This window comes from Tauraco erythrolophus, chromosome 12 (genome assembly GCF_009769465.1).
Source record: "Tauraco erythrolophus isolate bTauEry1 chromosome 12, bTauEry1.pri, whole genome shotgun sequence".
Taxonomy (NCBI): Eukaryota; Metazoa; Chordata; class Aves; order Musophagiformes; family Musophagidae; genus Tauraco; species Tauraco erythrolophus.
Window position 1 is genome coordinate 14,780,192 of NC_141476.1, and position 26,047 is coordinate 14,806,238.

Consider the following 26,047-nt stretch of genomic DNA (forward strand, 5'->3'; position numbering starts at 1 on the left):
CTGACTTATTATAAAAATGCAGCTCATATAAACCTGTACTGGATGAATGTAATGGTTTGTTATGCTTTTTTATTAATTAATTATCTAGAATGTTAATAATCTTGTATTAAAAATAATCTATAACTAAATATTAAGATTTATTTATTTTATTTTACTGTGTAAAATTACTAAATGATCTGTGTGTACTAACACAACATTCGGTTTTAAATCAAAGTGGGTGTGGAGTTTTTGGATAGCTACTGCTACTTTAAAAGAGTCAGTTTGGGAAATCCAAAACTGTTGTATTTATCACTCATGTCGCTGCTAAAATGAAGTGCCAATCCTTTAGAGATAGTAATGCTAATAATACTAACCTTGATTGCTGGAAAGTTGCCAGCTCGTTGTTATCCTGCAGAAAGATGTTACACTTGAACTGAGAAAGCATGCAATTGTCCCTCCCCCTCCTTATTCCCACAAACTGGAACAGTATTATGTTAGCATGAGTTGTGCTGAGCCGAATCCAATCTGGAATTAAGAATGCTCCAGGGCATTTTTAATAAACTGTCATTCATTTGAACTCTAACCTTCTTTATTTTGCAGAATCTGGTAATGCAGATCTATTCTTCAGCCACGTTCATTTCTTTTTCTTTTTGTGTCTTGGTGTGAAACACTGCTGATAGGACTTGGAAATGTGAAGCTGCAGAAGTGGATAGTGTTCATTTAAAATAGACTCAAAACTAAGAAAGAATTATAATAGTTTAGTTTGCTGGTTTTCTGCCAGTCTGAAATGTAAACTTAATTCTAGTTTTTTTTAGTAAAATTTTAGTAAAATCCTTGAAGTGTTGAGGTCAGTTAGGCTTTCTGGAAGTATGAAAAAGATAATGGCTTTTATTAGAAAATGCAAAGGATAAAATGAGGCCGTTGTCTGGCAAAGGGGAAGAAAACCCAGTTAATATATTCAGGGCATAGAGTACTTACTAGCAAAGAACTTTGTATTCAATGAGGTTCTCACAGTAAACTCTTTCAAAACATGAATTCTTATTAATTCTTTAACTGGTATCTAAAATGCCAAAGTTTGTGCTTAGAAGTAGTTAGACTAAGAGATACAGTGGGGAAAAAACGAGCAAGCTTTCAGGCACTGTCTTGCCAGGCTGGGTCAGGAGCTGCCCCTCAGCAGCCTCGAAGGAGCTTGGAGATGTTTCCTTCAGCCTTCCCAAAGGGTGCCTGCTGCAGGAGGGGCTGCCCCGGCATCAGCGCCTCGGGAAGAACAGCACCACTGCTTGCACAGTGACACCCCCTGCCCCAGCCTCAGCACATGAAGGCATTTAAAATGCTGTGTGGATTTTAGAATATGTTACTGATCAACAACAATTACTTTGAGAGACTTTTCTGTGTAAATAAAGGTCTTAAGGATGCACGTATGATAATTAAGGTAAAACAGATGCTTCAGTTTGGGAGGAAAATAGCTGGATGAGATATTACAGGTAACAGATACTGTCATGAATACAAACTTTATCTTGATCCTTGGTACAATGCTAAGAAAAGTATGTAAATGTCTGTCTTGGTCATTATTGAACCAATACTTCAATAGGGGACACAATTCAATATCTGGAGAGTAGAAAAACTAAAAAGAAACTGGAAGCCAGGACGGTACCAGTGCTTTAGAGAGGGAAAGACTCCTGGATACACATTACTCTCTAGATGAAGTGCCCCTAAATGCAGCAAAAGAACCATTTGCCATAGGTCAGAAAGCTGAAATTGAGCACTAGTAGAACTGGATTTGTTTCTATTTCTTACAGCAGAACTAAGAGGTAGTAAATAAGCATTAGCACATAATTATTTTCTACTATCATTTTAATTCTAATATCAAAGAAGAAAACTTGTGCTTACGTTAAGAATGTGATTTGTTTTACAATGCTTTTTCCCCCTAGACTTTTATATCTAGATAGTACTGCCTGCAGTGTTTAAAGTTAATTTTTCATTGTCATATATCTGCTACAGCTATATAATAAACATGCTAAGATGATTGTGTGTGCAACTTCAGCATTCACACATTTACATTTGATAGTACTTGATTAAAAAAAAAAACAAACCAAAAAAAACAAAACAGTTTCTTCTTCACCTGCCTGCCAATTGAATTCTGCTGTAGGTGTTGGGAGACAGTTAACTAGGAAAACATACAACTCTGAACTTGGGTCATATTCAAAAAATGAAGGAAGAACTAGCTGGCAAATATTGTGTTGAAAGTGTAAATGAAAGTATAACTTTCAGGTCTACACATGTTAACGATTTGTGGTTTAAAAAAGTTTTCATATTTAAATTTTTAAAGGTTTTTTCCCCTCACTTTTAAACTTTGATCTCTTTTGTCTGGTAATATGAGTATGTTATTAATATACATTAACAAATCCACAGCTTTGTTTTCCACAAGTCTTTAATTTCCTTAAATGTTTTAAAATGTAACTGATGGGATATATCAGAACTTAGGTGAGCATTCCTGGAAGTGTTCAAGGCCAGGTTGAATGAGACTTTGAGCAACCTGGTGTAGTGGAGGGTGTCCATCTAGTTGGAACTAGATGATCTTTGAGATCCCTTCCAACCCAAACCATTCTATGATTCAGTCAGTCAACAGGTTGGGTACTAAATTCAGCTGAACCTGTAGGAACAGGAGGACAACGATACTAAAGATATGGAAGTGCTACTGTTCTGCCTTTTTATGTTCTCATCTGCCAAACAAATCTGCAAGTGTGGAGTGACTTGGTGTTTAAAGATACTGTCTCGAAGCAAGAGTCTGTATGAAGGAATGACTTTGCAGGCTTGAATGCTTTCTACTGTTTCCATTAGCGTATGTTGGAATTGGACTAACAGGCTGGAATGAACTAACAGGCTGGAATGCACTAACAGGCTGGAAGCCTGGCAGAAATAGTGTACGCAGTTTTTTAAAAAACACAAGGATGAGCCTAAGAAACAACCCATGAAAACAGGGAGAAATATCATATTATGTTTTAGCAGTTGAGGCTTGTCCTTGTTGGAGACAGCATGGGGATGTGTTCCTGTACTAAAACAGAAAATGGAGTATCTGGTGTTGTATTAGCAATTGAGTATATTTTAAAAGAAATATGATCTGTCTCTCTCCTTGTTTTTGTTTTTGGTTGTGTTGTTTTTTTTGTGTTCGTCTCCCCCCTGCCCCCCCCCCCCCCCCCCCCCCCCCGACTGAAGTGCAAATCCAGCTTTTTTTTTTTTACTTTTTTATTTCCCTCCAGTAATTTTTTTTCTTTGCTGTTCACTAGATAGTCATTTTACAAAGATTTCTAAACCCTTGATCTTTCTTCATGGTTTGCTTTATTGGAATCTTGCACCTGCACAGACCCTACTGCAAAACTTGCTCTCCTTGCTATTTCGTTTATATTCATTATATCAGTATTACACTGGTTTTACTTTCGAGTGGAAAGTTGAATATCAGTATTTTCAGTGCCATTGGCAATTCTGATTCGTCATTCATGAAATGTAGCTCCTTACGCACTGAAGGGTATGAGATGTGTTCTAGTACTCCATCGATCTTGTTAGGGTGTTCATAAAGATGCAAATGCAGCTGGTGTAGAAGGGGTAAGTAATTAGTGTATCGTTTTCGAACAGGGTGTCAGTCCTCATTATTATTTGATGAAGACTTATTATTTTGCTTTATTGAACCTGCTATGTAGGAGACAATGTGTGTTCAAATTGAAACAAAAATGTGGCTTATAAACACTGATTGCATGCTAGTAGGATTTAGATAACAACAACAAACAACAATTAAGCACAAACTTGGGAGAAAACATCTTATTTCCTCTATAGGCACACTGAGTACATGGCCACAGATGGAATATTGCCAGACTTTTCAATACACCAGCAAAAGCGAACACTTTTCAATGACTTGCATAACATGACCAACTGGAATGTATCTTCTCTCCCATTTCATTTTATTTAGATGTTTTTCCTGATGTGTTGGCTAATTTATAAAATGCTAATGTTTGGACAAAGAAGATGAGAAAGAAAATACAGGAAATAAGATTCAGTATTTAAATCATTATAGCTCATAAACCCAAATTAAATCTGTTGTTTACTTGCAGCTTTTGATGTAAACTGTATCATTTGAATAGGGGGAAATCATACTGGTGTCCTGGTTGCCAGAGACTATTCATGACCCTCTGGTTCTGTGAATATGACGTTTCACCCCGCAAGAAATTTTTTGCTGCCAGACAGGTGTCATATGTAGTCTCCATTCTTTAGTGTGTTGTTTAAGTAATGTGATAGACCATGTCATACCACTTTTTTTTTACTTCTGAATTTTGTTTTCTGAAAAGATGAAGGTTTTCTGAATTCCTGCAATAAGCGGTTTGTCCTACATCTAGTTGACATTTACAAATGCTGAAGAAAGAGTGAGATCACCCTAGCTTTCCTGTATTTGATACTTCAGAGATTCTCACAGTTGTCCTGAGGAATATAACTCAATTGTTATGAGAGCAGTAACAGGCATTTAAAGTTCAGAATTATAGAATAATTTGAGTTAGAAGGGACCACTAGAGGCAATGCACTGTAAACCCCTGCTCAAAGCAGGGAAAACTTCAAAGTTGGATCAGATTCTTCAGGCTTCTTTCCGTCAAGATCTGAAAATACCCAAGGATTGGAAAGTCTACAGTTTCCCTGGGCAACCTATTCAACACAGAAGGGTGTGCATTTTTTTGATGAAAAATACATGGATTGTCGTGACCAGTTTTATATTAAATATATATATCTGCATCTAAAATTTCTGAAATTACTATTATGATTAGCTACTGTCACCCTGAATTTAAATAATATAAATGGTGCAGAAAATATTTATAAATTGTGTCTTTATGTGGCAGTGACCCAGGTTAAATAGGTTTCTGGTGATCTATGTTAGTTCTGTTTTGTATAAATGTTGCTAATTACTCAATGGATTCATGGAAACATTAAGATTTTTTTATTTCAAAACTACTTTCATTGTTAGTTTTTAAAACAGTTAGGGTAGGATTTGAAGAGCCAGTTACTTAAAATTATTCCTTTTGTGTGGTTTGTGTTTTTTCTGGATTTATATAGATTTAAGATTTACTTATTGTAAAGGATATGGAGCTTAAAAAGTTCTCTCTCTTAGGTAGAAGAGCTGATGAATGCACTGGAAAAGACTAGACAAGAATTAGATTCTACCAAAGCCCGTCTTGCCTCAACACAGCAGTCTTTGGCTGAAAAAGAAGCACATCTGGCTAACCTAAGAATAGAGCGAAGAAAACAGCTTGAAGAAATTCTAGAAATGAAGTAAGTACATTGATTTCTCCAATTTTTAGAAAAAAACAAACCTACTTTCTTGCCATAAGAGAAGGGGGTTTTTTCTTTGTTTTTCCTGTGTATATATTTAAGTCTAAATCTAAGGACTGCTAATAGTTGTAAGACTGTTAAATTCCTTTTCAAATATGGAAATGCAAAAGTCTTCATTTTAGAAGTACTCAACGATTGACATGAGAAGAATTTTTTGAAAGCTGTCCTTTGTCACATGCAAAGAAAATATCAGCACAGTATAACTTGTTTGAGAAATTGAGGGTCTGAAGCCTCATCTTTCAGTGGGCATTCTATGTTGGACTTTCTGTTAGTGTCAAATTCAAGGAAATGGGTTCATTGGCTGTATATGGATTGTGCACAGTTTGTTGCATTGATTTGGTTAAAAAAACTTGCCAACCCAAACCAGCAAAAACCTATTTGCATACACATTATCACCATGTATAAAGGTACAGAACTGAAAAAGGAAGGTAGACTTATAATTTGAAACTAACTTTACCCACAATAAAGGTAAATATCTGTAATAATGGCATGTTAAAGCTCTGGCATGATCTTTAAAATTGTCAAAAAAAAAAGAATGAACTTGTTATGACTTGGCTAGGTTGGTGTGTCGTTAACATTCAACAAAGAAAATTCACAGTTGTAATTTAGAAACTGTTTTATTGAGAAAGGAGAAAAAGCCCTGAAACACTTAAACCATATATAGCTCTAGCTAAGTTGTTGTAGATAGCCTTACATTTTAAAGGAAAATAAATAATCAGAAAAAATTATTTTGATAGTGTTGTAAATAAGACAAGGTGGCAATGGAGACATATACTTATTGGAGTTTTATCAAAATAGGTTTTAAGAATGGCTACCGTGTAGTATAAGTGCAGAAATACTGTAATGTAAGTGTGAATGTTTCCAGTGAAATCGAAAGAACTTCTCCTTTTGTCTTTACTGAGGTCTATATCTGTACAGAAAAATGGGAGCATATAGGAATTAGAGTATTATGTAATATTATGTTTTATGTTAGATACATATTTTTAGTTTTCTGGTTTCTTTCATATGTACATATTAATTCATCTACGATAACTCACTGGCTCAATGCCAGTGTATTTCATGCAGTCATCTATTTTCTGTATAGTGCTCTAGTCTGTTTCTTTGAGTGCATGCTTGTTTTTCGTACTAATGGTAAGATTTTATATTTTTCTTATAATTTTCAATTATTGAGCAACATGAGGGAGGAAGCATTATCATTAATTCTGTTGTGACTGTATTGGTTGGGTACACAGAACCTCACAGAACTGTGTAAGGCTTGTATCTTCAGTCTGGGAAGTGAGGTTGGCAAAACTGGTGAAGTTTGACTTTTCTTTTGATAAAAGCTGCTCTATTTTGTGAATAAAGGACTGAGTGTGTGGTAGTAGTGGTGAAAGACACAATATCAAAGGTCCGAGTTAGGAATGGTTTGGAATTTAAAAAGAGATATAAACATGTAGTGTGTTTTTGCAGTATCAATTTTTAAAATAAAATAGTAATATCAGAAGAAAATTTCAAATTAGCACTTAAAAATTAAATTAATAGTCATTTCTAGTTAAATATGTGGGGTTTTTTTTCTTCTATGAGTAGTCATTAGTATGGTTTCTTTTGTAAAAGACTTCTTTCTTATTTTTCTTTTTTGCCTTTGATTTCTTAATCTCTACTTTGTTAGCTGTGTAAGCATGCAGACTTTTTGTGCCATTACCTTCTCTGTCTTCAAGAGAAGCAATTGTTCGTATACAGTTTTTATTTTTAATCCTGAACAGACCTAAAATTCATTTGAAATTATAAATTGTTAACCTGTAATAATAAAATACAATTAATTATGATGCATACTTCTTCCTGCTTAAGCCACAGAAGGTTACCTAATCTTCTGCCCTGTGTTGTTACTCGTAAGAGTCTGATGCTCTCATATACAAATCACTCCATGTGAGATCTATGATTCAGCTAATAACCTAAAATTAGAACTCACTTTCATTAGAAAAACCTCATATATTCTGTTACTATTTTTAATTCTATCTTAATTTCTGTGAAATATGTTACAAAGGTGAGTTCATATTGGAGATGGAATCAGACAGAATGTCTATTGCTTGTGGTGAGATGGAAAGAAATGAATATGGGTATTAGCGGGATGGTTTTGTTGGGCTAGCAGATAGAAAGTATAGCTAATGATCAAAATATATAAAATCATAGCACATTACTAATCAGACAGAAAAAATAGAATAATGACAGAAACTCACATGATCCTATTTACTTTTTTTCCTTTTTACCACCTCTCTAACAACATTAGTACTGAATCAAAGAAGCAAAAATGAAATTACTTATTCTTTTTTTGAGCTCTATGTATGGGAAGGGCTACATGACTGCTATCAAATATAAATGAAATGTAAATCTTAATTCCAGATTCTTTAATTTAATAAGATATACCAAACAAATTAATAGATACGCACCTATTAGTAAACGTCTCTTAGAAATAATTCAGATATTTCATTACAGTAGCTTAATTTTTGAAATTGCTTACTGAAATAAGTGTATGACAAACTTTATAAAACTGCAGCGTTACAATGCTAGCATATGTAGAATATACTAAATATGGCATCTCATTTTTTTTTCTGAATAAGGTATTCTCAAAAACAGATTGTAGAAGCTAGCTAAGACCCAGACATCCACTGACCAAACAATGATAATTCTGTGTTGTAGTAATGTACTAAAATAGTGTGTCTCCTCTCTGATATTTTAAGATAATTTTTTAATGGGCAGCATTGACCATAACTTCTATTTATCATTTTTTAAATAGAATATTGAGTGATTACAGCTTTTGACTGCTAGCTTCCAGTTAAATAGGCATGACCTGTGTGTTTAAGAACATTCATGATGATTTCCTATGCTTATATTATGTTCAAGTTCCAAACATAACTCTGCATTCTAGGCCCATCTGGCTGACATTGCCAAGATCCATCTTAATTTACTGGCTACAATAAGTTGTCAGTTTTAGATAACTTCTTCAGTTGTTGTTACATCTTCCCATATACATTGTTATTTAAGGAAGTTTAAAATAAAAATAGATAGCAACTTATTCTTGGTCATTATCTGGTTGGTCTTTTTGAAATGGAAACTACATAAGTACCCATTAAATGAAAGGCAGTTTGATGGAAGGAGATAAACATCAAGTTATTCTTAACTTGATGCCAACATGTGAAAAAATAAGATTAATTTTAAAGAATTCCAAAGTGTTACGTTTTGGAAAGGGATTTGCATTTGCATGTTACTTTCTAGACATGTGATTTTTATTTTTTACTTTTTTCCCAAATGTCTTTTAAAAATATTACTATATTAGTTCTGGAAGAACTGTTTTTGTTATGGTCATACTATTTTGACAGTGCACACATAACTCATACTGACATTAATGGAAGTTATGCATACGTGTTAACAGGAAAATGCAGCATGTGTTCGGATCCATCATTTTGCTTAATTGTCTTAATGCTTTGTTCTCTTTCTATCTCTGAGCATAAAAAAATAACCAAACAAACGATGCACTTATTATTTTTAATAAGTGATAGTTTAATAAAGAATATTGTGTTGCATAGGGTGACAAAAGGCATGTTAGTGTTTTTAAAAAATGTATTTATCAACCATAGAAATGTTTCAATTGGCCTGAACTTAAAAATTGGTAGTTAGAAATATGTATCGACTACTTTTTCCAGATGTTGTTTTTGTTTTCTGAGAGCCTGCAGAAGGAGCACAGCCTTCTGAGAACTTCACAAGATTCGCCTAGAAAAGCTTATTCATTTTGTAATATGAAGAGCTCGAGGGTAGGAGAAGTTTCTGTGCTGTGATGTGGTGGGGTTTTTTTTCAGATGTTTCGGAAATGCCATATTTGTGGAACATGCTTTCATGACCACAACGTGTCCGCAATGCTTTCATACGGATGTCCTTTCCTATATGGTGGTTCCTTCCAAAACTCATAAACCTGCTTATAACAAAATTAGATAGCTGTATAGATAGATAAATGAGTGTTTATACAATACTGAAATTGCTTTATATATGTCTGTGAAATAAATGTCTGTCCTTATGGAAAGTGGATTTTACTCTATGAGAGAGATCATCTTTTTAGAAATGGTCAAAGTTATTTTCGCTTTGAGAGATATTTGGCCTGGAAAGCCAATAGTCATAAAAGAAAGTCTAATGACATGTGAGGGAAAAGATGTAAAAATTAATACCGCCTTTTAGTTAGTTCAACTTTTAAATTATACGCATGCAATCTTCAAGCTGCAACCACTGAAGTTAAAAACAAAACAAAAAACCCTAACCCCCCAAAACCTCCAAAACTTTGTTATCAAAACTTGGGTGTTTCTCAGTTAAAAACCCTTAAATTAACTTCCTGTGATGTTTACTCTACTTAGAAATATGTTTAAATACAAGAGTACAAAAAAAAAAAGAAAATTATCTCCTTGTGGTTTTGCATTAATTTGATGATCTTTCAGTGACTTAGTTATATGTGACAAACACTGCCCTTGGTAGTGAATGACCATGGGATTAACCCCCCAAAAGACTGAACTTCATGTTTGAGATCCAGCTGTTAATGACTATTTCCTTCAGCAGTCAACTCAGTACATTCAGTGCTCTGAAGCTTTCATGGTATCCTGAATGAAATTCTTGCCAAGAGTTTGAAAGGTAATTTCCTTGACTTTGACAGAGTTCATGCCATCACCTGTGTGTATTGCTAAATCAGTTTTGTTGGAAGTGACTTTGCTCTGAAATTCACTACAAATTTCCAGAAGAATATATATTTTCCCTTATGTGGAATAAATCAGATTACTTCAGTAACGAAGCATTAAAGATCTCCTAATAAAATAACCAGCTACTTGTCCTTTCATTCAGCAACAAAAACAGAACATTGCTATGCTGTCCAAAAAAAAATATTTTTAAATTAGATTTTGCAGTATATTTTCTTACAATGACAGTATAAAATTCAACATCCCTTCCTTTGTTTAAGAATGTCCACCGTTTTTTCACTGAAAATAATAAATGAATATCGCTTATCTCTGTTTTTCAGTATGTTTATTCAGTTAACAGCACCTGTGTATAGTCAAGGATGAAATATTTGTGGGAAGAAGGGGATAAAATGTTTTTCCACCAAGCATTCAGTCCCACCAGCTGCCACTCTTTGCAGAAGTGCTGAACACGCACAGCACATTTACCTGCTGGGTTAGTGGGTATTTGCCACTAGATGCCAGTCTCGGGTGCAAAACATGGTCTGGATCTGCTTGGTTCAACTCACTGAGTGTGAGCAGCTTCGCAGAGTAAGCAGGGAAGAGAATGTGTCTTGTCCGTTTGTCTGTCGCCCGGTCTGACTGATCCCCTCCTTCCTTTTAGTGCAGGAAATTCAAGTGTGGCTTCATAATGGACTTTGGAGGATATTGCAGGGATGAAGAGGGACTTTGAACAGATTCTGGAAGTCAGGGATCGCAGCCTAAGGGGGAAGACTGCGTAAGACATAGAACTAGGGAGTCACAGTCAAGGTTTGTAGGAAAGTCAAAATGCTTTATGAAGTACTTGTGGCAGAAGTATAAGGAAGTTTACCATTCATCTGGTTTTCTGCAGACATACCCCTTTTTTCCATCTATAAATTTTACTGGAGTAGAAGTTGGGGATTTCACATCTGTGTAGCAGCTCAGCGGGAGCTGCTGCTCTGACAAGGGCTGTTGGATGTCCGGAGAATCTAGACATGTTTCCAGCACCTGGACAAATCAGCTCATGTCCCTGCCTTACATTCTCCTATTACTATATCCATCCGTCACCATCTCAGACTGGCACTTGGGGAGGGAAAAGGAGAGGAACTTAACATGTTTTCCTTTATTTATGTCCTAATTACTCCAGCCCAAAAGGTTCTGTAACCCAGAGGATAGTGGTTTCTTTCTCATCGCTGTGGGTACAGCTATGGTCAAAATCACTTCTGAAATCTCTGTGTGAGTAGTAAATCCAGTGCGTCTGGAACATTTCAGAGTAATTGTGTATGCAGTTCACCTGTTCAGCGCATACACAGGCCAGAAGCATGACACTCATTGACAGGAAAATCCCTGATGAAATTGTAGGGACTGTATTTGCATGTAGTCATGAAGGTTAATTTCCTTTTTTGGGTCTTCCATACAGCAGCAAGGATGAGGAAAGCAATATAGCAAGGTAGGAGAAACTGGCAAGGTGATTTAAGGTTGGAACTACTCTTTGAAATTGCTTGGAGCTCACTCTTTAAAACCCCTTAAAACGATGGCTTCCCTATAGACACTGTCTGCTCTCTGTGTCACGGGTAGGCAGTGCTTTCCTGTGCCCCCTTCTTTTCAGAAGGGAAAGCAAGGTGGTAGATAACCGTTTCTCTTGCCTACACTGGAAACGGAGGTGTTTAACTACAAGGTTCGAGCAACGATGCTAGTTAATGTTCTAAATTATGTTTAAACGCTCGTATGTTCTAAAAAGAGCCAGCACCGACCCTGGGGATAGTTCTAGGTTAAGTAGTAGTGGATACATGACATTGAAGGATACTCTTAGAATTGAAGCTTAAGCAAATACAACACGGTCAGATTTCTTAGACTAAAGTATTGTTTTGAAAGTAGGATCATTTTAAAATATTTTTTTCTACTTTGTCATCTCCAATACCACCTATATTTTGAGAAAGCAAGCTATGATAATTTCTCTAATGTGAATTCTTTAATGTATCTTTACTTAATAGGTTAGATAACAGACTAGTGTATAAATAACTGTGGAGAAAAAATAATTTTCAGAAAGTTTACTATTTTAGAGAGATTATCTTGACTTATTTCAATTGTGGTAATGTATAATATAAACATGTTCAGTGAATGGAGAGCAAGTCGATTGTCTCAAAAATTGTATCATTTTGAATGTAGAGCATGAGACTGTTTTTTAGTAACCTGTGGGCTGCTTCCATTTAATTGTAGGATTCATGCTGAGAGTGTAGAGAGTCATATCCCAAGTTAAATACAAACAAAACAGCAGGATGTTGATACAACTGTGACTTCCATAGGAAGTAGTTAGAATGGTAATGTAGTCTCCTTCTAACTTGGGTGGAAAGTCTCTTGTGGCTGCTTTTGCCCCACAGACCTGTAACACAGCATGCCTTGACTAACATTTTTGACACCAACTTGCAAACACCAGAAAGATTAGAGAAACCCAAATGAAGGCTTTGTTCTCTGGAACAGAAGCTTTCTTGACTAAAATGAAGAGATGTTTTTCTTTTGTAAACAATGAAGGGGCACAAAGCAATAAAATGTTTCTCTCTGTGAGAACAGAATGAGTGAACTGTTTACTTGGCAAAGTGCTTCTTTTATTTAAAGATGTATGAGTGTCACCAAGTTCCTGTTCACTTGAAAGTCTTGTGTGTTCAGACTAAATGATAATATACTTCGATTTTTTTTATAAGATTCATGACGTTTGATGTTTCATCAGCATGGGAAGAAAGTGTGTCATTTCTTTTCTTCATTTTGTTCTTGTAAAGGTCATAATTTGCTTTCAAAGTAGATTGTCACCTGCTATGAAGGTCAGTAAGATCAATTTAGTATTTCTCTGAAATGTGATATGAGAGGCTGTGTTTTGCCTCCTTTTGTATGAGTGTTCAAGCAAAGGAAGCTGGAGCCTCTCCCATGTTTCCCACCCCCTTTAGACAGTGGGAGAGTGCAGTAACAGTGTTTTCAAAGTGTTTCCCTCCAAGGAAGGCGATGTCTTACTCTCTTACGGAATGGCAGTATTGCTGCTTATGTCACAGAAGCATTGCATGAAGAAAAACTAGAAAGAGTTCAAACATATTCCAGACAACACATATTATGGTTATGATAAATTAAGTGTATTTTATTGATCTAGGAAATGGGTTTGGATTTTTACCAGCTTGTTTTCTTCATCTTATAAGTATTTTGGCTTAATTATCATGTGTTTCCATGAGTAATGTTCTCAAGAAACTGTAGAAGTTTAAGCTTCTGGCTCTCTAGTTGTAAAAGTGATCTTCCAGGTTCCTATGATCCATATGGTTTGAGGCATTTGCCAGGCAGAAAGGGACTTCGATGGTAGTTGTTCCTCTGCATCTTAGTAGTGCCCTTTTCTTTCTGATTTTGTTGCCATTATTCGCTACCTATTCAGCTACCTTGCCTCAGTAGAAAAATAACAGTCAAGGCTTCGGCAAACGTTTTATGTTGGAAATTCCGCAATACTGCTTAGGGGTTTTATTCCTCTAGTGCTTTCCCCAAAACCTGAATGGTAGAGAGATCAAGGGGATCCTGCATCTGCTTTATGAGGGACAGGCTTAAAGACTCTTCACTCTGGGGAGGGAAAGGCAGAGGGAGGATATGTTTGAAGTTTGCAGAATCTCAAAGGAAGGCATAAACTGAACATAGAACTGTTGTTGGCCAGATCTCCCAGCATGAGGAATATCAGGCACTTGCTGAAGTTAATCAGTGATCAATTTGAAAGAGAGAGAAGTGCTGCTTTATGGAGCAGTTGCTTGGTGACCTTCTGTAACTTGCTTCCACAGAGAGCAGAGTGGCATCAGCTGGTTCAAAAAGGGATTAGACAAATTCATGGACAAGAGGTCCATAAATGGCTGCTACTTTATACTCTTTGGCTGTTGTTCTTGAACTGTGTTCTTAAAATTTATTTTCTCTCTGAAGTATTGGCTCTTTCCTCCCACGTTGCTCCCTTACACTGAAGCACACATAGTTAATGATCAGATGATTTTTAAAACCCTTCTCTTTTTTCTTTTTTTTTTTTTTTTCCTTAGTATCACTTATATTAAGTCAATTAATACACTCTGGAAAGATTAAAGGCCACACTTTGAATAGTGAATAGCCTTTTGCATCTCCTGTTGCCCCATATTATGTAAGTAAATTTACAAGATGATACAATTGACAAAATGATTGTTTTAAAGTGCAGGTTATGAAAGTGAAATATAATGGTTACATTACATTCTCTAGTGATTGAACCACTCACAAGACAGAATTAATGGTGCTTCAGGTTTACAGGTGTCTCAAGTTACTTGAACGACTTTGAGATGCAGAGTATTCTAATCTTTTGTAATGAAAATGAAAATTTGAAGAAACAATTGCAATTGAGAATTATTATGTTTGCTTCTTCTCTTTTCCTTTTTTTTTAAAAAATCAACCTCATTAAATTGCTTTTCTATTTTTTAATTTATAAATCTGTTAGGATTCAAAATACACCAGTTTATGATATATATTGATTCATAGCATTCTAAATTCATGTGAGGTGGAATAGTATTCAGAAAGGGACAGTGATAAGATGGATATTATATAAAAGTGAGAAGGGACTATGAGTTAGTATTCAGTGAAACACGGACAATGGTAAAAGGGAAAGGGCTGTACAAACCTGAAGAATGAAAATCCGGGACTGGACTCTTCCAAAGGAAAGGTATAGTTTGAAGTATGTTTCTATTTTCTAAAAAGCCTACTATTTTTCTCTAAAGTTAACTTTTTGGGGAGTTTAGCAATCTTAACTTTTTAAATAAGAAAAGTTTGTATGCTATCTACTAAGTATTAAACGTTTTTGTCTAGTTTCTATTGCACAACTTTTTTTAAAAAAAGTAAGAAAATATAAGCAACAAAATCATTTTACTAGAAGAACAATACTATAGAAAAAATTGTACTCTGTAATTACTGATCTTGACAAAACTATATAATTTTTAAAAAAATCCTACCTTAAAATTGCATTTATTAGCTAAAAAATTAGTAATGATAAAAATGATGGAATAGGATGGCATTTTTTTGAAGTTCAACCAGTATGGGAATGTGAAGGCCTCCACCTCTGATAATATACTCAAAAGAACAAGTGGCTCAAAGACAGAAAGGAAGGAGTAGGAGGCTGAAAGTAAAAAAAGAAAGAAAAAGTTAGGCTTCTGTTTCTTGCAATTTTTTTTAAGCTGACTGAATTACGCTCTTGTCTACTGAAACCCTCTTAGTGTAATTCCCATTGGCCTCCGTGACACCTAGGGCAGCGCTGATCAACTGCAGGCTCCCATATTCCTAACCTCAGCCAACTGAATATGATTCTAGCAGATGTTTCTGCATTTTAGACCTCAAAATATGATGGGTCAGGTTTTTTTTTCCTTTTTCCAGTGGCAAATCTTGCGTGCTTGAGACCCAGGACATGCAATTCAATGGTAGGAATTATGAGCTGAGGGGTCTCCCCAGTGGGATAATGCGGAACTATTTATATAAACTCAGATCTTTGAAAATGGAGAACCAAAGTAATTTAAAGGGTTGGATCATTTAAACTAAACTACTGATTATTGTTTAATACTGTGTAAAAAAATATAAAATGGGCTTAGAAATGTATATAATGATGTTTTCTATTAAAAGGAAAAGGTCTTATAAAGTCAGGAGAAAACAGAGTCAGAAGCTATCCAACAGGAACAGCTTTCATAGTGGCAGAAGGGAAAGGTTTGGGTAGCTTTCTCTGCTTTACCATTAGGTGCTATGAAGTAAATCCACTGTTGCCCTCTTCCTGTGCTTCCTCATTTTTCCGTCTCCCCATGCCCCCAGCAAGCAAACACTTCTCTGTGAGCTGTGGAAAAATAAATCCAAGTTCCTATTGCTTTATGTTCTCTGATTGGGTTCTCTCCTGTCTAATAAGGTGCAAGATGTGCCTGAAGTTTTGCTCTCTCATGTCTGAGAGTGTTCATTTAATGGTCTCTAACATGCATTCTCTCATGCTTTTTAAGGTGTGAGCTCATGGGGCAGCCTTTCTACCTGTAAGGGCATAAGTAAAATTTACTTTTTTATCTAACTCTTATAATGACACCTGTAAGAATTTATTGTCAGAGGTCTGTACCTTTATCTTGAAATGAGTCAAAGAGTTTGTCTTTTGGGGAGGGAAACACACTCATACCATTCATGTCCGAGAGAACTTCACACTACTTTTCTGGTGGTGTTTATGCCTTCCCACTGAACTGTGTATAGCTCATCTATTTAGAGTATAAGCCTGACAAGACTGATCAATACTCTTTATCAATGCAGTGCCAGGTATAATGGGCTCCTATCCTTCATTAGCCATCAAGCATTACTACAATAAACAACATTATAATAAAAACACGTATCATGTTGTCACTGTCAACACTATCTAAACAATGTGAGTATAGAAATGTTGTAGTAAAAAAGAGAATTCCTCAAATATGATTGGTAAAATATGGCATAGCACACAAATGTGCTAAAGCACTGAATTTCTAATGAACAAAACCTCTCCTTTTGATGTTATGCTGCTGTTTAGCAGAGACTGACAGATCATGACTTACATAATGGCAGTGGAAATTAGGATGAGCTCATCTCAGTTTTCTCTGATTGTGAACAAACTTGGCTATGTCCACACTGTTGTGCAGTGTACCAGGATATACAAAAAATACGAGCAAAGAAAAGCCCTGTTTAAGAAGGTGCGTTACGTAAGTCTGTGCTATGTCTTACAGTCAAGCTGTTGTGTTCAGGATAAACATCACCTTAAAAGGACACCTTGGCTTGCTTCCTTAGGGTGATGTGGCTTCAACTGAATAGATAAACTTTTCAAGGCGAACCAAAAGCTTGATGAAAACACAAACTTATGCAGGATGTTGTTAGTGGAAAGACTTTTTCAATTGTTGGTAAATAGAAGTGTTGCTTTTGTAGAGGAGCTTGCATAATCTGAACAGGAGGACTATGCTTATTCGGTTGCATTTTAGTATTTAAAAGTTCACTGGGGGATGCAAGTGAAATACTTGGTATATTTCTTCCTTATATTTAATAGTGACTTTCTCAAAACCCATCCAGTTTTTGTTTTGTGAATACGTAGACACTAAGGGGGAAACTGGTTTACTGGCTTAGATTAAAAATGTAAAAATACATTTTGTGGTTAAACTTTTCCCAGTTTCTAACCACTCCTACCTCAAACATGTATTTTATCTTTGTTGCATTTGACTCTGACCAAAATTAAGCCACACAGGCCTCTGAGAATCACCATATTGCTAAAATCATTCTAGTTACTCGAGATTCCAACAAAATTCTAGTTCCACTTAAATCTACCTCCATAAGAATGTAATTTTATATCCTGCCTTATTTCTTAAGGGTGGAAGAGTTTTGGATAAAATGCAGTCAGGTGTGAGCATATGACCTTATTGCATCAATCGGTGAGCAGTAGTGAGGGGCCCTCATGGTAGTTATGTTCAGCTGTCTGCATGTTGTGGCACACTGTGTCCCAAAGGCTGGTTAGGAGGGAGTGATGCAGTGATCTGAAGAGTGATCTGAACTTTTAAACCCCCTCACTTTAAAAGCTCCAAAATACAGAATTTTCTCATCACTATTTAGGGGATTCACTGCGTTTGATAATTTAGGAGTATTTTTGAGAGCTGGACAACCTCACCCAGGTCTTGTGTGGCTATCTTGAGAAACTCTTTTTAGTTTTCTGTGAGGTCTGTGAACAAAAGGTTAGTTCATGTCTGTGGGGTTTAGAGCAGGAGCTGATGTTGGAACTAGTGTGAAGTTCAGCAGCAAAAAAGTAGAGATTATTACCTAACACCTAAGGAATAGAAGGCCGAGAAGTGTGGTGGATCATCATCTGACAGCAACCTGATACCCTCTTAACGGAGCGGAAAATACTCTGACATTGATGAGTTCAAAGAAAAGATTTTCCTTCTTTTGAAAATATTTAAACTTCCAGAATGCATGAAAGAAACTTGACTACTTTCCAGTTTTGTTTTGGGTGCCTGTTACTCCCCTTACCCCCCTGGATTATTTTGTCAACAACTGAAAGAAAACTGGTGAAATGAAAACAGAATGTTTATGGATTTTGTGGTTATGCATACATGCCTACCATCTGGCTACCCACTACTGCCCCTCCCATCATATCCCCTGAAAAAAACCAGTAAAACAGTACAAGGATCCAATCAGGATTAAAATGACCTACAGTATTTTCAGAGTTGTATTAAGAAACATAATTCATATCTTTTTCCCCTCTTAGAAAGATCTCCCTTCAACACTTTGAATACTATGATGTTTTGTTTAGTCTAATGTAGGTTTTTGTTAGTATCTAGCCTAAAAATGAATCTAATTAACAGATGAACTTTGGAAATTCCTACCGTAGTTTGGCAACTAAATGAATGGGAGATATCAGTATATGACAAGCAACTTCCACTTAAGGCTAATGTAACTATTACCTCATTAGAAGTGCAACTTTACACTCTTCAAATAAAACCTTTATTGAATTTAAAATATGTATTTGACAAAGGACTAGCTGAACTTACTTGCAATTGGCTTTATAACATTATGCTCCCTTTATTGATACTGACTAGCTTTATAAATGTTTATCTTAATTATGTTTTATTGTGATTAAAAAAATGGCAGATACTCTGCCATTTCTGTAAAGTGAGCTGTTGGAGTTTTTTTTGTTCAGGATGGGGGTAGGGCACAAAGAATAGTCCAGCTCCAGAGAGGAGGCCCCTCACCAGCCATATGAATCCACTTACATGTAAATTGCTTGTCTATATGAATTAAGGTGAAGGTTATGAAAGAACTGCATTTCTGTGTTTATTGTAGGATTTTTGACAGTCTCTTTCCTCTTTCAAGTAAATTTGGCTTAAGTCCACAGTCAGTACAGTTTTAAGTAAACTCCTCTTTTGTTACATTAACAAGGTTATAACATCACTGAGGCAGATTTCCAGCTGCATGGATTGAGTCCTAAGCATGCAGACTGAGGGGATAATTAAAACCTTAGGGTGGGTGAGTTAAACTACCAACGAAAATGGGATAAAAGGCTAATTGTCCATAGCAACATCATACGTGTTTCTAAATACCTGTGAAGTATCAATGAATGTTCGTGGTCTTTTAATTCCATTTTGAAAGCTCAGATTCACATTGAGTTTTAGAGCATAACAAACGTCAAGAGTAAGTAAATAGAAACCCAAGGAATTCTTTCCCAGATATTGTTGTATTTTAGTTATTAATTGAAAACCAGAATTATTTTGAAGACTTCAGTGATTTTCTGACTTTCTTTACAAATCAGGAAGCGTTTTTGTGTAGGAAGTATGAACCTCACTGTGTGATACAGTATATTGGAATGGACTGGTCGGTGCTTTGTCAAAATTTGTCATATCTCTCTTCCTTCCTCCTTTTTTTCATTATTAAGAGTGGAGTTACATACCTTTGGTGACCTTCACGAAGAAGACATAGAGTCAGGCAAGATGATACATTACCACAAAGTTAAAAAAACAAAATGAGTTGTAATGGCAGCTTGTACTGAACTAAATGAATTGTGAAGGCCCATTTGTTATTCATTAGGAGAAGCAGAGCAGATTACTGTTCTGCCTTCATAGGGAGCCTTTAAACTTAAGGTCATTTTACACTAGTACCCTTGTGGCATGGACAGCATTTAATACATTTTTAACAGCTTTTACATTTCCATGGTTTGCAGCAGTGCTGGTTGAATCATTTCTGTAATGAAGGTGTTTTAAAGTAGTTTAGAGTTACTTTGGGGGAAAAAACAGGAAAAAAAAGAAATAATTGCGTTGATGAAGTGACTTTATATACTAAAGAGCTAAGCATGCAGAACGTACTGTTATAAAGTAATGCCTGCTGATTCCCACTGCTACAGAAGTACATCTCTGGGGAACTGTGCTTTTTCTTTTTTTCTTTTTTTTTTTTTTTAAATGTCAATAGAACTATAGTTGTTTTTCACAGTGCTCGTTCTTTTGGGGAAGGACTGAGGACAGACATTTAAGAATTTTTTTTTTGAGCTATTTCTGAGTTGCTCAGGAATATGATGGACAACATTCAACATTTTGGCATGTTCTGGGGAAGTGTGCATACTGTCTGTCATAACCGTTGATGTGGGCATCTAAGGAACCCAACATAAAATGAACGTGAAGTGGAGGGTAGAATTTTGCTGATCAGAATAAATGTCGGTTATTTCTCAAATGATTCAGTGGTGCTGTGGAAAGTCAAAGCAGAAAGGTAGGTACCAATATGAAACAATCTGAGAATAATTTGTTCGAAGGTGCTGAACAAATTTAAAATTCTATTAGCTTAAAGAATGATATATAACTCTAAAGAAAGGTATAATAACCCCAGTTAAAGGAGGTAATCATTTCACAAGCTGAGGTTTTATTGTATAGTCTTTTATTTGCTACCTTGTAATTATGTTGTGGATTTAGCTGTCAAAATCCATATTACAGTAACTTTATTTTTGTTCAGAAAATGTTAGAACACAAATGATGCACTGTGTTTCAAGATTTGTTTACAAATAAACTTAATTAAGAAAATGCTAATTTAAATGTATGATGATACTTCTCCCAGCAGCCAGTCCACCCCTAATTTCCTTTTTCTTGTTTAGCAGATTAACAGCATTCATTCTATACTTGGTTGCAGATGGCTTTCACTAGAGTCTTTTTCTATTGATTTTACTGCTTTGTGAGGATAAATTTTGACAAAATACGTATGGATCACAAGTAGCATATGAGGAAGAAAAAAAATTGACTAATTCTTTGACAGCAGAAGTATTTTCTTCTGAGGTTTTCAACATTACATATTTTAAAGCTGAAAGGCTATGTATCTTTAGAAAACGGAGCTTGTAAATAACATTATAAATGCAACAATGATTTAATATCAGAGAGTAGAATTTAAGAAACTATGGGCTCTAAAAATCTTGTTGCTGTTTGGACTATATTTTTTTTCAATAAAATTAGAATCTTTAAAAGTTTTAAATGTTGAGTTGCACCAGTATTATTGACTTTTCCACTAATAGAAATATTTGTCATCTTTTACCTTTGCACTAGCTTCATGTAGTCATTTCTGGTTTGTGAACTAAAGCTGTTTTAATGAAAACTACTTTAAACTCTTGAAGTTTTTAACATTTCTTCACGCATGTGAAAGCATAGAATGTCAATATATGTCCATAAAGTATATTGAGTGGTTTTGTCTGGTCAGAAAATGAACCCCATCGCTTTTGTTATTTTAGATTTCTGAATGTGCAGTGGAGGGACTGTTATCATCCCATCTCATAGCAATACTCTAAGAAAAGCACAGTGTCACTACTCTTATTGGTAAAACTCACTAATGAGAACATAAAGAATTCTGTGAAGGCCATGCATACTTACTGTAGGAAATCTGAACTAGAGTGTAGCATAAATTCAATTTTAATTTTATTTTTTCAAACTAAATACATGTAATTAAAGATAGCCATATTTCATTGCCTGAAACTGGTGTTTATTTTTCCTTTAGGTTACCTTACAACCTTATTTTCATGTTTGTAACTTATTTGTCAGAAATGTAAATTAAAGAACATGCGAGCAAGAGGAGAGTTCCAATATTGGGGCTACCTTAATTATAAAATTATATTAAGTAACTAAGACACTTTAATGTTCTCTCTGTTGGCCCTTTAACATAGGGCTGTCTCCCCAGATTGTATTCTCCCCAGTTCTGAAGCTACTTCTACTGCAGTATTGAGTCAAACACCTCTTGGGTTGTCATTGCTTGGGCATCTTGTTAGCATTTTCAGACAGCTTTTGTAGCACCTGTGATCAATAAAACACAAGGTAGCCAGAACAATTCCTATGTGCCTCCAGAATGTTCTTTGCATTGTGTGATGTTTAGGAGGGTCTCTGTCACAGTAGTATGCCAACTGAAGCTTACTTAGAATAATTCCAGATGTTTATTCTGCCACTGGGAAGTGATACATTTAGTCACATGTTTTGATTCAGATGAGAGTTTCAGAGCTTGAACAGGTTAAAAACAAACCAAAACAAAACAAATCTTATGAACGTAGGCACGAACGATTGGTATAAAAAATATCTTTGAACACTGGTATTATTTGAAGTGCCTAGACACTGTATGTCTCATCTATATCTTCATATATGTGAATTTTCTCCTTTTGATAATACTTCTCCTGGATCTCTGTGTGAGACAGAAGATTCAGATGCGCCTTCAAAGCAAAGGATCCATGTTTAGTTTTTGGGCCTTTTTGTGAAGTAATTGGGACATTCTGAAAGACCTCCACACTAAATCACTGATTTTGGCATATAGAAAGGGACAGGCCTTAGTCAATTAGTCAATTTTATGCCTTAAGAATTAATTTGTGGTTTAATTTTACCCTTTTCTGGTTTCCAGAGCAACCAGACGTGATGATTCAAGATGTCTCTTTGAATCCATGTTCCTACTTCTCCCCAATTATTAGGTGTTTTCTTAAAAACAAAAATTGTAGCTACCTTCTGAGTCACTTCAGTAATTTCTCGCGTTTTTCACTCCTCCTCATTCCCTTAACAAACAAATCTAACAGTTTTCTTTTTGTTCGTTTTTTCCAAGAACAAACCAAGTGTCATATATAGTACATAAAATTGTTCTGTTTTCAGACACCTATGCTTTTTAATTTTACCTTAAAGATTATACTGATATGTCAAAAGGAGTAGAACTTCAAGGCTCCCGTATATTTTTATCATTTCATAGATGTTCCGGAATGCACAGGTGTTGTAACTTGGGCTGGTCCCTGTAATTTGGTGTCTCAAAGTTCATCTTTTGTGTATAAAGGTTACAAAGTGGTTGTAGTTCTGATTCGTATTTACTAGTACACTTGGCAACAAATATCAGAAACTTGTTTGTTCTGGTCTGACTCCTGTTTCAGGGATTATTTTAAAGATTAATTCATGATCTAATCTTTAACTTTTAATGGCCTTTTTCTTTTAAAAATTGCAGGAAGCTTGTGAATAAAAACTCTATTCTGTGGGGTTTCTGTATTAGTATTAGCTCGCGGTTTAGAGGCTACACACATCCAACTAGATAGAGCAAATCTTGACTTGCAGCTGCCTTCTTAATGTTCCTCATAGAACACAAATACACAGAAGGAGTTCTTCTAAACAAGAATTAACACACAGCAACCTATGTAGGAGATAGCTGAAAGACATCATGAAAGAGAGAAATCATTAAATAAGTTCTTTTGTTTTCTTCTTTGGGAAAATATTCTCTCACAGTCCATGATAATGATTATCAAATCAAGTAGAGACACTAGGAGGAAAAAAAACTTTTCAAGAAGGGATATTTATATTAACAACCTGTTATAGGTATTTGTTCAGACCTCAAAAAATAAATTAATATGCACTAAAATAAGACACTAAATTTGCCTCAGCTATCTTCAGATATTTTGGTGTTTGCCTTTTATAAATAGTGTAGGAAAAGAATTTGCTTGTAAAAGTGTTCAAAAAACCACTACGTTTTTAGCTTGTCTTAAATAATGTTGAGTGCACGTGTGCATCCTTGACTGAATTTGATTACAAAAGTTGTTTACCCCAGTCAATGGGAAGGCATGTGAAAATCCCAGACAATAGGTGATATGGAAGCCTATACATAATTTTTATAATTAACATCTTCTTTCCTATCCTGCATTTTAAAAAAAGTACCTAGGTTTTGAGGTAGTATATCTATGGTGGTTTATTTTCTTCCATGCTATGCAAGTCAGCCCTATAACATCTACTGCATCCAGGCAGACTGACAGTTTTGCCTTTCATTCATAATAAAGTGGCTCTGTTTGCTGTGGCACCAGAGAGACATGGTATGATAGGATTTGTGAGAAGCTGCTAATGGTAAGAGCTTTGGAGTGTGCCTGCTTCCATCTAGGCTAGATAAATCTAAATGCTGAAATTTCTGTGTAAATAACCAAATTTGACTAAATAGATATTAAGTATTACTGAAAATAAATTGAAAATACTGTTGAAAGGGTAGATAAGCAGTAATCCACAGACAAAATCTTGTAGTGGTTGTAGATTATTTGTGTTATTTTGGCATTGCAAAGCAAGTAGGGAGTTTCTTTAAGGAGGGTGTAAGTAAAATAGCTTGATTTGGAGAATCCTGTATTGTTGTAAATCTGGCAACACTAAGAGAGGAAGAAAGTGTTCTTCAGTTATATTCCTTCAGATGGGTAACCCTTAGACTGATAAGAACAGTGACAGAATAAATGAACACCAGGTAAAAGATTCACACTGAGAGCAGACATCTTGCCTCACTAAGGAAAGAGCTGATTTCTTTACCAAGTGGTTCTTTTGACATGGATGGTCATGGTTGGAGTGTGTTTCTTAGATGGGAAAGACCATAAGTACTTCTGAAATAGAATTCATATGAAAGCAAATGTAAATGGAAACAATATATTTGATATGATCTAATCCCAACTCTGTTACATCACTTGTTTCTAAATCAGGTGAACCACAAAGCAGTCAGATTGGGGTCTCATAAAGGGCAAGCAAGGGTAATATAGTGTATTAGCAGTCTTCTGTTTGTATAGGCAAGAGTTCATAGTGGCACAAGGAAAGAACAACAGATTCTAGGCTGCTACTTGCCAGATCTATGAAATACTTGAGAAAAATTCTCTGGTTCCTTAAGTGAATGAAGCAGTAGTGGGACAGGAGCAGAACTTAGATGAGCTGCACAGTAGTGTATATCCCTGCTGAAATGATAGTGTACTGCGCTTTATAGGCAGGTGGTAGTAACAATCCAAGGTCAGTTATTATAGTCAGTCTAGAAAATGAAAATGAAGATATTAAAGAAATAGATCATATGCCTTGTTCCTTTAGAATTAAGATGCATATAAGAGGGACAAGCTTTGGCAAAACGCAGGGAAATATTCTCCAGTTGAGAACACAGTATCTATTGTCTGAAAGCTGGTACAAGGTAGTCTGTCTTCCATTGGAAGGTCGGGGAATTGTCTATGAAATTTTAAGGCAATGGAGAGTTTAAGCTGTGTTCCATTCAGAGATTTTGACAGTATGACTGGCTTCCTTAGAGTTTCAGCTAGGACAGTCCGGGGTTAGCAAAGGATGTTTTCTTAAGGAAAATAATAGAGGTACCAGTTGTTGACATTAAAGTGATGAATAAACATGTGGTCAATAACTATTACATTAAAATTTCAAGTATTAGAGGTCATTTTATTCCCACTAGTGGGAATGAAAGATCTGATCTTCAACTAGATTATAACTAGAGTTTAGATCTTGTAAGAGAACAAAACAAGCTGACGGATTTCAGTGGTGAAAAGCCTCTGGTAAAATGAAGTGAGCTGCAAGGAGCAATAGTCATGACACAGTTGGGCAGAGACAGATGTGCAGATGAATAACCAAAATTAATAGCAGGCACCCTTAAAGGGCTGATTAATCTGCCAGTAGTGAGTCTGTCTCTTTTCTACCCACTAGTACATCAGCTCATAAAAAATACAAATGAGCCCAATAGCAGCAAGAGCCTTAAGATCTACTTCCTCATTAGTGAAACTTCAGAGAAGCATTTCCTATGGCTCCATATCTTTTTCTACCTTTTAAAGAATGCTGTTAGCAAGAATGTGTGCAGACTGAGTTCTTGAAGGGGGGTGGGGGGGAAGTAGTAGAATGAATCTATAAAAGGAAGAGTTTATCTTGGATTACTCTGGCAAACAGAATATTTATGCATTTTAATGGTGAAAATATATTTAAAAGCTTGATAAGTGTTTTTTATATGATAGAGAAGAACAACTATGTCATGTGGTTTATATTTTGTTCATGTTGTGGCCCATCGAGAGCAGCAGTGCTAGTAGATTGTGTGTGGTATTCTATTCCTTCTTAGATATTAGAGATTTGATAACAACTTCTTCTGTTTTGCACAACTGGAGCCAACCTAAGGAAAAGCAATCCAAGGATGGGCTTTCCTGACAGTACAGGAAAAGTTCACACACTGTAAGTTGG

At 35.5% G+C, this 26,047-nt stretch overlaps 1 protein-coding gene across 1 annotated transcript in view; it reads left to right on the top strand.

Moving 5' to 3' along the window:
• Positions 1-26,047, top strand: part of ERC2 (ELKS/RAB6-interacting/CAST family member 2) — a 351,590-nt gene that overhangs the window by 253,318 nt on the left and 72,225 nt on the right. Inside the window, exon 13 of the mRNA XM_086619268.1 lies at positions 5,129-5,289. Within this exon, the coding sequence (XP_086475394.1) occupies positions 5,129-5,289 (161 nt within the window). The remainder of the gene's footprint in view (positions 1-5,128; positions 5,290-26,047) is intronic.